Genomic DNA, 18,621 nt, shown 5'->3' with positions numbered 1-18,621 from the left:
TATTACAAAAATTAAATCTTGCACTCAAAAGATAAAGGGGAACAAGAGACAAAAATACTGGATGTGTGTGTGTTTGTGTGTGTGTAATATATATATATATATATATATATATATATATATATATATATATATATATATATATATATATATATATATATATATATATATATATATAATTAGTCGAAATTGACATTCATAACCTATAGTTAATCAAATTTTTTTAGGTCCATTTTTTATTGCACTATTATTTTGCGAAAATCAATTGACAAGTTTGTGTTAAGTCATGTATTTGAATAAATAAATAAATAACTTGTATTTGTCAGGGATGACTTAAATTGATCAAAACTAAGGTAAAGACATTTTCAAGAATTTCTACTGTATTTTATCAAATAAAATGCAAACCTAAAACATTGTTCCTCGATGCCACTGAGGTACTTTTATTCTGCAATTCATACTTTAAACACTAGATGTCAGCATATTAACACAAAATAATGTTACATATATATATGTGTGTGTGTGTGTGTGTGTGTGTGTGTGTGTTACATGCATAGATAATCGATACTCACATGCAATTACATTTTTAATTTTTTATATTCATAAATTAAAAGACTAAACACTTCAGTTATAAAATACAATTGAATATTAAAGCTGTTCATTTGTTTTGATCTAGTCGTTTTACTTATAATTATGACAGTTTTACACTATCAACATAATTCTTTTTAATTTTTTTTTTTTTACAAAAAGTGATTCATGTACACAAAAGATAAAGAGGAACAAGAGACATTACTAGTAACTAATTATATAATATTTCTAAAGGAGCTGTGAACATGGAATTGAACCAGATTTAGCTAAAAGCCCAGAAAAATTCAGAAAAATGACTTATGTGTAATAATAATGGAGTGACACAAAAAGTAAGTACTGAAGTACTGAAATGTGTTTAATACTTTATATAAAAAGATATTTTAAGTATGGCAGCTTAAAGATGCCTCATATGGAGATCGGAGTGACATGAATTGCTCAGGTGTGATTTTTTTTTACAGACTTCGTGTAAAAAGCTTGACGGTTCTGTGGGTCTTGTCTATCAAATCTGATCTTTAATTTGTATTTTCTATTGGTTTCAAGTCAGGTTATTGGCTGGGCCATTTTACAGCTTGATTTTCTTTCTCTGAAACCATTTAAGCTTTTCCTTGACTGTATTTTGGATCTTTATCTTGCTGAAATATCCACCTTGGTTTCATCGTTTACCTTGGTTTCATGAAGCAGTGAATATTAGTTTACAGTGATGAAGGGCAGAGGCTTGCTGAAGAGAGATTTTAACTGCCTTTCTACACCTCCCTTTCTTCAAGTGTTCCATACTTTTTCCCTGTTTAATTTGATTTTTATCATCCATACCTTAATTTGTAAACTAATTAGATCTGGTTTCTTTGGGTATATGGATTTGTTTGGTTGTTACCAACATCCGGGGAAATTTTCAAGTCAACGGTATAGTTAGAAATATGTTTTCTGAAAAAAAATGATGACGTGTTCAATACTTATTTCCTGCTAAATGAACACGTTTGCACCAGCAAGAATAAAAAGACTTTTAAAAATCTTGATATACTTTTATTTAAATAGCTTTTTCGGGTTGGGGGCTTGGATGTAACAACTCAAAATAAAAATCTAAGGAGCATTAGATAGCATATAGGTGCTATACATGTCATTTTGTCTCTTTTTGTTGAGCATGCAAATTAAACAGATGCTAATTAAACATACTACAAAATGGACTATTCCGAAAACAGGATTACATGTAGATAAATACTTCACATCATGCAGGTTATACACAAATTGGCCTTTTTTGGACAAAGCCAATGTTTCCAAACTTTCCACAATGCCCAATACAGTGTAAGAAAAAGAAGACTACAAGTACTCATACAATATCAATATAATACTAACTCATATAAAAATATAAATATGATATTTGCATAGAACTGTGAGTTTCCTGAAAGGGAAAATCTGTCGTTGTCCCATGTAATGCACAACTTTCCCTCTTTCTGCAGCTTCATGCATCGCTTTCATAAGACTTTCATCTTTTATTCTTCCCTTTTCTGTCTCTTTTTATCTTCTCACTGGTCCAGTTCGTGACTGTCTTGGCTCCTAGGTCGATAGTGACGTGCGCAGAATTCTCTGATGCGAATACATGCTTCGATCATCATCTCCTCCGGGACTGTCACTACAATTCGGAAGTAGTTTGGGTATTCAAATGCCTGAAGAGAGAAACCACATGAAGGTGAGAATGCAGTCAGTATATCTGTGGCAAACAAGTGAAAATGTGTCACAGACTAAGGTGAGCTAGGGACATGAATAACTCACCGTAGCGGGTAAACAGAACACAGATTGCTCAGTGACCAGCCGTTCAGTGAACTCCACATCATTCTGGAATTCTGGGAAATGCTCCATCTCGATCCCCACCTGAGAATGAGCCAGCAGAAAATGCATTTACCCTCTGCTACCTTGCAACTTTGCACTTTTTGCAAACATGCTCACTTCTTAATATGGACATCCTGATGAGCAAACACGCCAAGGATGATTATGTGTCTATCAGGCCATTTAAAGGGATAGTTCACCCATAAATTAATATATTGACATTTACTCGTGCTCAAGATGTTTTAGAAAGTTCTGTTAGTTTGAGTTTGAGCTTTTACTGAGTCTAAAAATATCTGTTAACAGTTTCTGTATTTTATGATTCACAAGTGTTTTTCACTCATTTATGGTTGTGAATTGCATAATGGCATGTTGATCTCCTCTGGAGTCAATCTAGGGCCATATATTCTTGCAAAATAAAAATAAAAATTTGCAAACAAAAAATGAAATATTGAGAAAAAAAAAAAAATAAATAAATGCAAATATTCAAAAATCGCAAAGCCAAAATAATTTTTTGAGAAATAAACATTTATTTTGCTAACAAAAATAAAGAACTGCAAAGGGAAAATTACGTTTTTAGAAATAAAAGTGAAATTTGCAAACAAAAAAGAACTGCAAATTAAAATCAAGCAGTGCAAAAAAATTTGCTATTAAGAAAAAAAAAAAAACGATATATTTGAAAACATTATTTATAGCATCGCCTTTACAAAACCCGTCCAGTCAATTGCAATGCTCTTTTTGAATTGCTTCTCAGTCAGCCGTGAGTTTGCGATGCTGTTTTCACTTTGCTCTTCATGTTTCTGCACGTTTCACTTTGTGGCCCTGATTTGACTAGGGAGCGGAGTCAAAACTTGGGCGTTTACGGGCCAACTCACACTATGCTATCCGTACCGTGCCCAGGCTGGTTTCCTGGATCGTTTGAAAAGTGTGAGGGTGCTGAATCGGACTCAGGCACGGTTCACTTGGCCGGCCCTGGCCCGGTTGGAGGAGGTGGGCCTGAGGGCGGTTCACTTGGGCTTTGAAAGCAAGACGTGACTTTTAAGGGGCTGTTTCATATTGATTTATTAATCATTCTTACTGTTCAATGAACACAAACTGCCGTAGTTTATTAAACACGCAAACCCCTCACTGCACGACAACTAGGCACCTTCAGCAAACCTCCTCATTCCTGCAGCACATGGGCTTTATGATCGTTTATGAGCGCCAAAAGTGGCGGATCTGTTCACTGAAATATCTGACTGCGTGTCACCGCATCCCTAAGGACTGTTTGGCAAAATATTTGACTCCATGTCACTGCATATCAAACGACAAACAATATAACTAGAGAAATCTCCACTGTGCTGAGCAAGAGCGCTTACTGAACAGCGCAGCATCAATGACGTAAGTGTGCCCAGGCCCAATTGTAGTGTGAGTGCGGGCCGTCAGGGGAGACGGGAGGGGGGACAAGCGTGCTTTGGCCCGGTTCGAGGCAACTGTACATAGTGTGAGTATGGCCTACAGCAGGCCAGGACCTGCCTCCATTTTGGCCCTAGATTGACTCCATAATTTCTGCTCTGTCAACTTTTGATGTTGAAATTTCAAGTCTACAGTTTAACAAAGTGACTTTTTTTATGTTTTAGTAGTTTGAAATAAAATATTGTATAATAAAGTATATGCATAGAGAAATAAGTCTGTAAAATAACAGAAAATGTTTATTACAAGGATTTTGTACAGTAATATACAACACCAACCCAGACAATATATGACTTTAAATTATTAAAAGTATTAATAAAAGTCACTTTTTCAAACTTTTGAAGGTTAAAAACTGTTGGAAGAAAGATCAAGGGTCCCGAAATGCAATTTATACACATAAATAAAAGGGAAAATGAAAACATGAATCCCAAAGTAAAGAAAACTGCTAATTTACGGATATTGTTTACAGTGTTGCCTGAACTATTCATAAGTGACACTTTGTAATAAGGTTGTATTGGTTAATGTTAATGTATTTACTAAAATGAACAACAAATGTACTGTACATCTGTTACAGTATTTATTCATACAGTGTTTGTTAACATTTATTAATAAAAAATAAAGTTGTTTATTGTTAATTCATGTTAACTGACAGAATACATTAACTTATGTTAACAAGCATGAATTTGGATTATAAAAATGCGCACAAAAACCAAAAAAGTGCTGTCTGAAATGTTTTTCAGCCTCCTACTGTATGCTTATGTTCAGTTATTTCATATTAAGTACAAAAAATAATAATAATTTACTGCCGTAAAAGTAAAATAACCGAATACACAGGAGGCTGAGAAAAAATGAGAATAGGAACATTTCAGATGGCCTTTAGAGTCTTTTGGATCTGAACTCTTCAAGTATTGTTCATTATTAGTTCATTTTAGTAAACACATTGTGACCAATTCATTTATAAATTGAACTCTACTGAGTTTTGTGTGAGCATGTGAGAATGCATTTACAAAAACCTTTGAACTACTATGGCAAACAGGTTTCAAAATTAAAAAATTTGACGATACTGTCTTTGTTTAAATTAAAAAAATTTAAATTTGAAATTTAAATGTCTGGATTACGTGTTTAGTCTATAGGCGAGTATTTGATGACAAAACATGATGGACTACCAGACCATACAGTGTGTGTGCAGTTGCATAGTATTTATTTATAAAGTGACATCACCATCTACTGGCCTGACGTGCATTATGCAGGTTTGTTGTTTTCAAAGTTCCTTATGAAAAAAACTTCGGTAGAGTAAAATTCCCACCATATGATTTTTATTTTCTGATAATCTGTTTTGTCACAATTGAGAATGAGAATCTAAGTCAAGGCATGTGTTCCAACATTTTTTGACACGCTCAGGAGCACACAATTTAAACTAATGCAAATCACCACAGAAAAAGCCGATTATCTCATTGTAAGGGCGAAGCCAGTTTAGAACTCTAGGGGCCCTAAACTAAACTATTTGCTTAAGGCCTCTTTCAGTGCTTTAACATAACCCAAAATGACCCCCAAACCTTATCTGTTATCTCAGGGCAGTTTCAACAAACAACAGTGAGTTTAAATCAGGGGTCCCCAAACTTTCTCTTATGAAGGGCCAAAATCCAAACTTGATTGAAGATGGTTGGCCGAAGCTAAATATACCAAAGTGTATAACATTAACTTCCTAATTTAATAAAATAAAAAAATATATAGAAAAAATACATTAATCATATATCAATGATTAGATATATTGTACATTTTATAATGTAATTCTGACAATAAAACCATAGACAATCTCATTTATAACCCAAAATTCTTTTTTTTTTTTTTTTTACATGTACAGGGGTGTCCAAACTCGGTCCTGAAGGGCCAGTGTCCTGCATAGTTTAGCTCCTACTTCCTTTAACACACCTCCAAGGAATGTTCTAGTTTACCGAGAAAGAGCTTGATTAGCTTATTCAGATGTGTTTAATTCAGGTTGGAACTAAAATATGGAGGACACCGGCCCTCCAGGACCGAGTATGAACACCCCCATACTAGACACCGAAATGTATGCATTCTAATAGTGTTTTAGTAACGTGCCACACATATATATCTGTCAACATCTGAAAAAAAATGTGTTTCAGGATTTCATGACCCTTTAAAAAATCTGAGTAATTCACAATTAATTAAAACATTTAATTTCAGTTTTACTTTTTTTTTTTCTATAGCTCAACAATTAAACAAGCAAACAAAAGGTTATGTAAAATTAGAAATGATGATCTCTGTTTGAGGGATTTAACCCCCCTTCCCCATCATTTGTCCTTCTCCTCTCTGTTTAGTTGGTGGGCCAAATTAAAGGTTATAATGCGCCAACTTTGGCCCACAAACCCTAGTTTGGGCATCTTTGGTATAAATAGTAATATAATTAAACAAGGAAGTTACAAATAATCTCTGTATTAAAAAAAGACTATTTTGGGCTACAATAAAATAATGGCCTAATATACAACAATTGAATGAAGTAAGTTTTTTTTTTGTTTAATTAAAATGTCACTGTAAGTAAATAAATGTCACTGTAAGTGCACAAAGCATTTCATTATTGTGCTGACAGATTGCGTTCATTTCATTCATAACTGTCTGTATTACTGTTTGTATGATGATGTATACAGTATTTAAATATATTTGTATTTGTGCATCACTTTAAATGCAAGGAATGGGGTGCGGAGTTGCGTTTTCATACACTGTAAAACTCAACAGTCAACTTTATCAAATTAAATGAGTGTAGTTAACTCCAAATTGACTGAAAGTTAATTCTACTTATTTGAAAAGACTATTGAACCCAGTGTTGAAGGTAATGAGTCAATTAAATACCTCATTACTTCAACTTAAATGGAGTAAGCTCAAAGTACTTTATAGTACTCAGTTGGTTTGAGTTCTCTTCATTAATTGAGTTATTAATTTAACTCATTAATTTACTGTGCTTAAATGGCTTTGTTTACTCAAATGGATTAAGTTCACAGTACTCTTTAAGATTAGTTTTTGAACTTAAATGGTTTATTGCAATCGGTCAGGGGTGCTTAATCCTGTTCCTGGAGATCTACCTTCCTGCAGATTTCAGTTGCTACACATATCAAACACACCTGCCTGTAATTATCAAGTGGTGTTCTGGTCCTAATTAATTGGTTCAGGTGTGTTTGATATGGGTAGCAACTGAAATCTGCAGGAGGGTAGATCTCCAGGAACAGGATTGAGCACCCCTGCAATCGGTTTTCTCAAACGGTTTGAGTTACCTTAACTTTTTGGGGTTTTACAGTGTAATTGTTGAAAGCCAGAATCAAACATTTTAAAACATTCTACATACATTTTGTTAAAGAATAAATGATGAGCATTTAGGGTAAGCTACACCTTTAAATTTAAGTTCATAAAAGAATGCTTGAAGTTTTTAGCCACCATTATCTTCATAACATTTCTTTCGTCAATTGTTGAACTTTGTTTCTCGCCACTGTCGCCATTGGCTTGCTTGGTTTAGGACTTTTGGAGCTAGATTTGCTCCTCAGTGTTTGGACTTTCATCAGTAAAATTTAAACCACACTGAACTGAACTAAACTGAACTTAAACTCTGAAAACTGGACTGACAGTTTCAATATACCATGTTCTATGTTAATCTGCTTTGACACAATCTACATTGAAAAATCGCTATGGAAATAAAGATGAATTGAATTTAATTGAATAAAATCATTCATGTATCAGACTCACCATAATGTACATGGCTCCTGACGGCATCACTGGATTCAGGCCGGAAACGGTTGACAACTCTGAGAAACATATCTCTGAGTTTGACTAAAGACCAGAAGAATAGTGTTACCATAAAGATCAGATGCTAAATCTACTCGCTTTTTGTTTCCCTGTGAGTTTCCTCTTACCTTAAGGAAGCTGATGGTGCTTTGGTAGAACTCTGGTGGCGTCTCATTCAAAATGCTCTCTAATGCCCCCTGAACCACAGTACAGGGTCCCAAAATCCGCTGGCTTAGTTTCACAAGACCCTCTCGAATCTACAGAGAATGTTTGCATTGTTGGCATTATTGGTTATTAGTGCTTGCATGCTTCTTTTCCTGCTGCAGGTATGAGGATAATACTTACTCCGGATCCAAATATGTTGTTGCGATCATGGATGAGGATCCAGCCCATCCTCCAGCCAGGCACCAACCAGCGCTTGGCCAGACCGCCACAGGATAGGATGGGCACGTCACTGCTGAGAGGTGCCAAAGCCCGAAAATCACAACCAGGAAACACCTGCAGAATGACAGATGCATCAAAGTAAATATGGAGACTCTTACAAATCTGGGGTAACAATTTATTATTATTTTTTAAGTCTGTTATGCTCTCCAAGCCTAATAATAATAGTGTGAAAACATTTATATTAAGGAATAGTATTATACATTAACGTGACTGTTTTTTTTTTAAACCTAACTGTTTTCTTTTGAAATGCAATTTTTTTTCTGAGCTTTGAGTTTTTGTCTTGTTTCTAGTTCAAAAATCTAACAATTCTTAAATCAAGAAGCATTTTCTAGTAAAACATACTGTTTTTAGCTTTGAGGTTATTTTTGAATATTTGAGGTTATTTTTCTTACCCCACTGGCAGCTTAAGAAAAACTTAATTTTGGCATATTATTTCTTAAGTGAAGTTTATTCATAAACTAATTTGGAGAGGAGCACGTGATTATAATTGAGTACGGCTGGTTCTGCATTAGCATGCATGATCCACCAAATCAGGCCATTCCTAACCCACTATAAAGAGCCAGGGTTTTTTCACTACAGTCATCTTCGATTTGAAGAATCCCCCCTTCCACCCCTACCTTTTCACCTTTCCCTCCATAGGGCAGCACGGTGGCCCAGTGACTAGCACTGTCGCCTCACAGCAAGAACGTCACCGGTTCTAGTCCTTTAACAGGCCGGTGGTTGTTTCTGTGTGTAGTTTGCATGTTCTTCCCGTGCTTGCGTGGGTTTTCCCCGGGTCCTCCGGTTTCCTCCCACATTCCAAAAACATGCACAACAAGTAAATTGATAAATCTAAATTTGCCAAACAGGTAATCTCTCATAATGCAGCATATCTTTTAATAGCATTCAATTTTTAGTCATCAGCTCTTATCAAGGGGGAGTTGTCGAGATCTACCTGAGCTCAAGGCTCCCCTCTCTTCCTCCAAATGGGTGGGAGCCCAGGGCTCAAGAACCTTCGAGCTCAGGGCTCTCTCCCGGGACAGCATGCCAAACTTGCTTATAATCAATCATCAGCTAAGTGTGAACTCTTGAAAACAAGACAATATGTGTTAGGACTGCGTTGTGTTGGTTTCTGTTTTTTGTATGTTTTGTCTGTTGTAGGTTGGGGCATGCCTTCAGCGCACCTGATGCTCGTCATTGCCTTTATTTAGACGCAGTGAGAGAGTTTGTCAGGGCCGCTGTTCATTCATTGTTTGGGCAGTTGGCCAGAGCTGCGCTCTAATTTGGGCTTTATGTTTTGTTTTGCATCCATACACTAGCACTGACAACACTTACAGCATCCATTCACTTGCTTTTCACACTAATTGAACATTCTGATACTGATGTTTTGATTGTGTTATTTTAGATTGTTCATTCATTCATTTTCTTTTCGGCTTAGTCCCTTTTATAATCTGGGGTGGAATGAACCGCCAACTTATCCAGCATATGTTTTATGCAACAGATGCCCTTCCAGCTGCAACCCATCACTGCGAACATCCATACACACTCCATCGTACACTACGTACGAATAACGTACACTATGGCCAATTTAGCTTACCTAATTCACCTATACCACGACTTGTGGGGAAACCGGAGCACCTGGAAGAAAGCCATGCGAACATGAAAACATGCAAACTCCACATAGAAATGCCAACTGACCCAGCCGAGGCTCGAAGCACCGACCTTCTTGCTGTGAGGCGATTGTGCTACCCACTGTGCCACCGTGACGCTGTGTCGTCTTCCTAATGTTACATCTTTGAGTCAGGTATAACATTGGGGCTCATCCAATGTAAATTGATTTGATTTGGTTTACATTAAACTTTATTTGCTTAAGTAATTAGGTAGGAGAGACCAGGAGGCGAAAGTATTTGTTGGAGCTTTGGCTTGGCCACTAGGAAAAGTTAAGTTCTTGTGGTTTAAAATTGTGTAATTGTATATTTTTCCCGGTTAGGGGGTAGCAGTGCATTGTATTTTTTATTTTTGTTTATTAATTTTGTTGGGCTTCTGGGTCAAATGCACTGCCGTGGGTTAGTTCTGAACTATTTGTTCAGTTCCACGCCAGCAGAATTTGGGTGCTTTAAGGGGCTTGACTAATGGTAGCCCATGAAGACTAGGAATAGTTAGTTAGAATTTTTGTTAGGATTAGGTGGGAAATTAATGACATTGTAGTTTAGTTATGTAGGTTTAAGTAGGTTAAAAAATTTTACTTATACGTCACAATGATTCACAGCGCAAGTGTTGTGATTGGTAGTTTGGTAGCGGTGACGACGGTGGATGGCGCAGAGAGTTCAGCGTTGATGTTTAATAAATAATCGTAGATAGTGTGTGTTTACATTAATTATTTTAATATCAAGTAATCCACAAAATCTCTCACTTGAAACATGTGAGCATATTTACTGTGCAAATCTTGTCACTGAACTATGGGGGCAAAAACAAAAATTAAATTAATAAAATAATATTTTAATAATCGAGTTAAAATGTTCAATTAATCAAGAGATTTAATCGAGATTTCAGACCAAATCGCCCAGTCCTAGGTTATAGGTGGAATAATTTGTTATGGTAATTTTGATTATCTTTTAGTTTTACTTGTCTAGAAAATGCTTCTTTATTTAAAAGTTTTTAGATAATTAGACTAGAAACAAAACAAAAACTAAGTAACAAAGTATTTATTTTCTCAGTATAGCATCAATAATAGAATAAGATTGCCTCCCTCTTGGATTTCAACACTTTTTTTGTGTTCTATCTTAGTTGCATTCTAGAATCTTTTACACACTCTTAAGCATTCACTGGATAGAGGAGCAAGAAAACCATAATAGAAGTTTGGAAAGGGGGGTATGAGAAAGTTACAGAAGTATTCAGAGAAAGAGTTCCTTCCTTGAAGCTGTTTTGTGGTTGTCCGCCTGGCTCTAATTACGATTATGGCTTCATGTCTGCTCGATGGATCCGCCCCATCTCCGATTGGCTAAGATGCTGCAATTTGCGATGCTGGCTCTATTACACAAGCTCAAACGTGGAAGTATGTTTTGTTGCTGTCGTTTTAACTGGATCCAGCCAGAAAGGCCACATGCGGTGCTCAGTACTGTACCAGATGGAGCTCAAAAACATCCAGTGAGTCAACATGCTACCTGCAATGAAACGAGGGGCCAGTGTCTCTCCCTGCCTTCTACATCACCTCCAATGCGTCACATTCATGCATGCACTAACTACAAACACGTGCCATGAAAACTGCTTAGTCACTGAGGCGCACTGAAACCATTTACAGTCGGCTAACAACAAACATGTCAGACCGCCTCCTTCCATTTTGTCAGACTAAATTTATTTATAAATGTGTCTGCATCTTTATAATAATATGAGTATTGGTTATTTATGATTATTACACAGCTCTGGAATACTTGATTCTGCTTGGCTAGTCAAGTCATTCCAAGGTATGCTATTCCCTGATTACAACTGCTGAAACTAATAAGCCTGCCTGACTTTATTCTGTAAGAACAACCATTTAGATGTACATTACTAGACTTAAAGGTTCTGAAATTATAAGAGATTTTTGTGTGTTGTGCATCAGTTAAGACAATGATAGCACCTGTCAGCTTTAATTGTGGGGAAAACGTAATAATTTTGGGCTTTTGTCAGCTAATTTCATCTTCCGGGTTTAAAATTATTTTTGAGGAGGGATTAAAATCGGTGACATTATGCAAATCTGCTAGTGAAGTGATGACGCGTCGGCTTCTCACTATTATTTATTAAGACCCTGCTTCTTCATTATTCATGAGAGCACGTGCTTTCCGAAGGCAAAGCAGACCTGCCAAGCTGCGAGACCCAATTGTTGCATGTTTTCCCTGCAATTCTGTCATGGCCGATACAGCAAAGCTGTTGGTTTGCAGGAAGCATTTTTATTGGGAGAGCTGTATGAGAATTGGAGAATGGCGGACTTTGTCATTTATCAGTTTACTTCATTGCCCTTCAGACACATTGCCTATGTCCATGCTGCTGTGTTCGCCTATTTAAACAAATTCTTCAGATTACCGGCAGGACTAATAGTTGAAATAGATGGGGCAAGAGAGCTGCTAGTTACATGTAGATGTAACACATTTTACCTCCACATAGTGTTTTTTAATGTATCAGGTTGTGAAGTTGTTTCTAGTCACCATTATGGTGAATGGTATTCTCCTTGGTAAAGTTTTTTATATTTGATTTGATTTAATATAATTTGCAGTGGTTCTATATAAAAAACCTTTTCAGTTTTCTCATCAAACGTTTTGCAACAAGTTTACGTTAATGTCATCTTAAAAATCCAAGATTGAACTTAGCACATTTTTGACGGGTGTATGATATAAACACATATCAACTTCACCGACTACAGTATGTCGATTCTACAAGTTGAGCATTGGTTGACTCAAGTTTAGGAGCTTCCCAAACTTCGTATTTTATTTTATTTCAATTTTTGAGTATACCAAGGCAAAAAAAGCACCATGTTCCACTTTCCAAATTTACTTGGCCTCTTCTATCGAGAGTTGTGGACCTGTTGCACCCAACTCGATCTTCACTGTCCTTCATGACCTAAATGCTGTCAATCCTCCATTCACCACACACAGACTCCAATCCCTCCAGTTCTGATGTGGTTTCCACTGCTGGTTGAAGCTGAGCTGAGCCAGGAAAACACATGCTACCCAACACAAAGATGTTCCCTAATTCCCTAGTTCCATACAGCTTCCAAAAGGGGAGTTCCAAAAGCAATGATTGATTCCCTAATCAACAATGAATCTTACAGCGATTCAGTCTTTAAAAACACATCTCTTTTCTTAGTATCGTTCATTCATTTTCCTTCGGCTTAGTCACTTCATTCATCAGGGGTCACCACAGCGGAATGAACCGCCTATTTTTTGTATATAAATGTTATAATAATTAGTAAAATGTTCTTCCAGTATAAAGAACCTTTTTGTGGTTTCATAGATCCAACAATAAAAAGCGTTAATTTTAAGACCGTACTAAAAGTTGCTGTGGTTGAGCGTCTTTAAGCAACCTAGGCTCAGTCGAATCATTTAACAAGGGTCAAAGGTGAGCTAAGAGTGTGAACTCTATTAGGGACCACTGTGAGAAGACATGGTCTACTTGACCTTGTGAGTGCCACATCAATGATGGTTGAAGATTTAGGGAGTTAGGACTATACAGACTGCTATAGGACTGTAAATGCATGTATACAGAAGTTGTTGCATTTGGTATGAGCTCACCATGTCTCCATAGATCTCATCAGCAAGTATAGGGATGCAGTTTCTTGATGCCACTAGAACACATCAAATGTTAGCAGTTTGATATTACAGGGATGAACATTTTTGATATGTTATTAATTAGAGTTAATCAGTGCATTCACCAGAAATGATCTTCTGCTGGTGTTCTTTGGTAAACACAGAGCCGCATGGATTAGATGGGTTGTTGACAATCAGACAGGCAGTTTTGTTATCAATCAGACTCTCCAGATGCTGAAGATCAATCTCCCAGGACTTCTCAGGCTAAACGAATTAAAGGTGAGAAGATACTCATCTTAGATACAGTCACAGTCATTTGACAAGTGTGCATTTCAGGCAGTGATGATAGTTCAGGAAGGATATTTTCCATAGGAATCATTTATGAGGTGAAAGTTAGTCAAGCATTTTTAGAGCATAGGATTTCCTTCACATTTATCATAATTTCACTTGTTTTAAACCTTTAAGAGTTTCTTATGATAAACACAAAATAATGTGGTAAATGTTGGAAACCTGTAACCATTCCATAGACTTCAGCAGGATTTGTTTTTCCTACTATGGACGTCAGTGGTTACAGGTTTTCAGCTTTCTGCAACATATCTTGTGTTCAGCAGAAGAAAGAAACTCATAAAGGTTTGGAACCACTTCGGTACACAACTCACAACAGGGCGAGTTAAAATAGTCGGTAACGCCTCATATTTGGGTGAAATATGGCTTTAAAGAACACCTATGTTACCCCTTTAAGATAAGCCTTTGGTGTCTTCAGAATGTGTCTGTAAAGTTTCAGCTTAAAATACCCATCAGAATATTTATAATCTAGAATCTGCCCATTTTGGTGTCTGATGAAAATGTAGCTGTTTTTGTAGCCTGTGGCTTTAAGTCCAAATGAGCTGCTTCTCCTTGCCCACTGTTCCCATGTGGATGTCTGCTTCTCATACATTACGTAAGATAAACAGCAGTCAGTGATAGAAACAGACACGGATTAAGCTAAAATAAAGGGTCAAAAATACCAAGTAAGTTTATTTGATGTATTTGTGGTGGAGTTTATTCAAGCCTTTCTGAAATAATGAGTCACACAAATGCAGTTTGCAGTACACACAAACACACATATGCACGTTTACTGACACCATGTGGTCGTGGTGATTATAGCGGTTAAGTATTACATTGCAATTTTACTGTCTTTATTACAAACATGCTCTGTTTGAGGTGCAGCTGATCACAGACGCTTGTAACAGTTCTTAATCCCAGTTTATTTGCAAAAAATGTTCTGTGGACATGTGTATACATGTTATTATAAAATCATGGCGCCTGTCAATCAATCGATAGGCGGGGAAAACCACACTCCTACGTCACGTTGCGGTGGGCCTCAAAATCACAGGGATTTAGGTCCTATTTTAAAATCAGTACATTTTTTTAAAAGTGACTTGTGTTTCTATCTCTCCAATATGACAGTGGACACACTATATAGTGGACACATTATACATACAGTTCTGTCCAAACAGCTCACAAAAGTTGATTTTCATTATAGGTGCCCTTTAATGAAAGTGAGCTGATCTGAAAATATCTGGTGTGTTTGACAGGAATTGCATAACAATAATATAAATTTCCCTTCATCTATGGAGAAAAGTAATGTAGATTTTACCTTCAAAACTTAATATCTACTGTATTCAAAAGCTTACTTATTATAAACTTGCTAAAGAGAATTATATTAAATATAAATGCATCCCAATATGAATGTGTTGGAATGTTGGAATGTGTAACACTTTATCATCAAAGTAAATACTGTTTTGTGCGTTTATCTGTCCACTGTAAAGTGGTAATAGCATGTGACGTAAGTTTTTTCTTCTATTTATTTGTCCCAGATGTGCCCCATACTGGAATGTTGTAGCAGTTTTCCCCATTCACTGTCTAGTCTAGACCGTCCACTTTATCCATACAGACCAACCCCTTCCCACCCCTTTTCTTCTCATGCTTAAAAACAGCAATTTGCATATTTTTTCCTAAAGTTGTGGTGACACTAAGGTCCTTCTAAACGCACTTTTGGGTTAATCATTCTTCATTTAATTAAAACTGTTTACACTTTGTTTTCATTTATTGCTTGTTTTGCACTCTAGTATTCATGTAATCTGTGATTTACTCACCAGCAGATTGTAGTGCTTCACTTGGATGCCCATAGACACTGCCAGTGTCTTATAGAGGGAGAATCCTGGACGTGGAACTAGGATATTGTCTCCTGGGTTACACAACACGCTGATGGCCAGCTCTATTGCCTGACTACAACCACTGGCCAAGATCACATCCTACAGGTTTATAGAAAAAAATAGCTTTACTCACATCATCATTAAAACTATATAAACTATTTGTACAATTTACTTATTTAATTAATCACAATGTATGTGACGCACCTTCCCTTCCAGCGGAGCTTCTGGACAGCTGTAGAAGTTTGCCACAGCTTCTCTGCTCTTTTGATAACCTGTTGAAGGTATTTACAAAGACACATTTTCATAAAGAGGAAAATCTTAATACGCATTTTGTCAGGATGAAATTAAAGTATTGCAGTGTTGTTTAATACTTTTCTACTACATATTTCAGCATTTAATCTTCAGAGAAAGTCAATCTCACCAACAGAGGGAGCATATCCATTGTATTTGTGGGAATCTATTGCATCTTTCATTGCATTCAAAACAGCGTCGTCTGTTGGCAAGTTCCCAAACACTGTAGGGTCACCTGTTGAAAAACAGCCCAAAACAGACATTTGCATTTAAAGGTTTACATCAAAGGTTTTGCAGGTCTCATTTTGAGATTTTAATAGAAAACATGAAGCATTACATAAAATTAAGAAACTTAAATGCAGTGTAAAATGAATTGTAAAGCTGCAAACTACGTACAGCAATTAAATACTACACTTTCTAGTTTCATGTAAATAATAATAATGATAAAGTATATAAAGCCGACTAGATTACTAAATATATAACAAAATACATGCAGCAGGTACAATGTGTGTATGTGTTTGTGTATAATTACTCTGCTACTGCATAGTGTGTGTGTGTGAGTTCCAACATTAAAAAACAATTAACCATGGCTTTAATATAGTGTATTGTAACTATTTTCACAAGTGCCAACATTTTCTAGACTCTAAGTTGTATTTAAAAGTCTGAAAACGTACCAATAGATAGCGCAATCATGGGTTTCTCTGGGTTGGGGGTGAGTTTCATCCCATCCACGATGGCTCGGATGGGATTGAGTGTTTTTTTGGACATCTCTGACGGTCTGACGTTCCATCTTTGCCTGTGGCTGCCAGCCTTCAGTTTGGCGGGGTTCACGCTCACATGGGTCCGCACACTCACATGATGCACGCCATTCCCATTCATGATGCTTCCGTTCATGCCATTGCCGTGAATACCGTTGTTCTGCACTCCGTTCATTTTCACCACAAAAGACATTTTATTTTTTGGCTATGCACGTTTTGGAAAGATGATGTCTAAAGAATAAAAGATATGATATTGAAAGTTAAATATGTCAATATTGACATCAAGTGATCACACATGAATAACTAGACTAAATTACATTAAATAAAGCTGAAATATATTATAAAAGCTCACTATAGTTTACAAATGCTCTCGTTACTACAGAGTGGATTCTGATTGGTTATAAGCTGGAAAAAATGTTCTGAAAGTAATTCCAACTATATTTTAGCATACATTAAGATGTGATCCATTCTGCTGTTTGTATTTTAAACATTTTTTTAAATTATATATTTATTTTATTGTTATAGTATGATAATTTAATATATCGGCCTATATTCAAAACTTGTAAACAGTGTCAGTTCGAGTTTTCGTCTGCGCATGTCATTGTTATGTAACAGGATATGCTTGGGCTCCAGGTTTTCGGTTTGTCGTTGCTCTAGGTTAAAGGTATAATAAAGATTGATTAAAAAGATTGTTAAAGCAGCTGAATGTAGATGAAGTACCGATAATTAAAAGCCATGACAATATTGTAAAATACAAATATTCCGTCAGTGCAAAACCCGTTAAAATTGCATTTATGAATCACCATTTTTTATTTTTTGCTAAAAAACTTATTTTAATGTTCTACTGAAGGAAAAAGCACAGAGGGTGTGTATAATTAACAAACACTTCTTTTTGGGGGTGAACTAGCCTCTTTAAACTACCTGCGAAAACTAGACCAATGCTCTTAACCAACTGGCCTGAAGATGACCCTATAGCAGCAAAGAGCGCTTTCCATGCGGTGATAAGGTAAGCTTTGTTGGCAAAAATGGTGCATAAATTAAACTCCGCAAATATATAACTACAGCTTTTAGTTATTTATTTAAAACGTGCTAACAATATCATTAAATATCTGGGTTGCAAAAGCCAACTGTGTTGCGTTAGATTCAATTTAATCGACAGCTGCTGCAGAATTTATATATATATATATATATATATATATATATATATATATATATATATATATATATATATATATATATATATATAGTGCGGCAAAAAAATTAAGCTACCACACTAAATAAATCCTGGTTGCCTTTCATTTTTAGGGTCAACTGAACTTAATTTATGTTAAACTGACTTACAACTTCTTGCATAACTTATGAAATTAAGTTAGAACATGATTAACTTAGCTTAATAAGTTATAATGACCTAAAAACATAGCCTATGTTGTCAGCACTAATTGCTCGTATAATGTTTTACAATGCAGAGAATAAATGTCCATAAATAATTGAAAAAAAACTGCACAGCAAAATATAAAAACAAGTATATCACATAATAATAAGAAATTATATTATATTATTATTATAACATTACAGCAGAACTTTAATATTGTCTAATATTTAACATACCACTGATGTGAGACGATTAAACAAATATTCAAATGTAAGAGAAAGTAATGTGGATTTAAATTAGCATCTATTTCTAAATAAATAGCCTAAATAAAACATTAAACGAATAAGTCTTTTGTATGTGCTAGTTTATAATCAATTTAACATACCTTATAAGCTTGCTCTTTACAGAAATCACGCTCCAAGGCGGTGAATTAGATTAACAGGTAAATTAGTGCATGGAGTGATAAAGTCGGTGCAAAGACCGGCTTTATACAAAACCCCTCAAAATGGGTGTTAAACCCTGCAAATATTTCCATTGGCGGAGACTGAGGGCAGCGCAAAACTCCCCCGTTACATCAGAAGTGTAAAATTCTATAGTTTTGGGGTTGAACCTCATCCTCCTCCTTCTAGAACCTGCGGCGAGCCTCTGAT

At 35.9% G+C, this 18,621-nt stretch overlaps 1 protein-coding gene across 4 annotated transcripts; it reads right to left on the bottom strand.

The window, feature by feature from the left end:
* Window positions 1-1,580: 1,580 nt before the first annotated feature.
* Window positions 1,581-18,432, bottom strand: tat (tyrosine aminotransferase). Of its 4 annotated transcripts, NM_001077554.2 has the most exon segments (12): window positions 1,581-2,243; window positions 2,350-2,448; window positions 7,609-7,692; window positions 7,776-7,904; window positions 7,993-8,145; window positions 13,338-13,390; window positions 13,478-13,616; window positions 15,491-15,649; window positions 15,755-15,822; window positions 15,972-16,076; window positions 16,516-16,830; window positions 18,357-18,419. In NM_001077554.2, coding segments are annotated over 11 exon segments (1,407 nt in total). In that variant the 5' UTR covers window positions 16,793-16,830; window positions 18,357-18,419; the 3' UTR covers window positions 1,581-2,102.
* Window positions 18,433-18,621: the final 189 nt, after the last annotated feature.

The sequence above is a fragment of the Danio rerio genome, chromosome 18, assembly GCF_049306965.1.
Source record: "Danio rerio strain Tuebingen ecotype United States chromosome 18, GRCz12tu, whole genome shotgun sequence".
In the NCBI taxonomy this organism is placed as follows: domain Eukaryota; kingdom Metazoa; phylum Chordata; class Actinopteri; order Cypriniformes; family Danionidae; genus Danio; species Danio rerio.
This window is presented reverse-complemented; position numbering and strand designations above follow the sequence as displayed.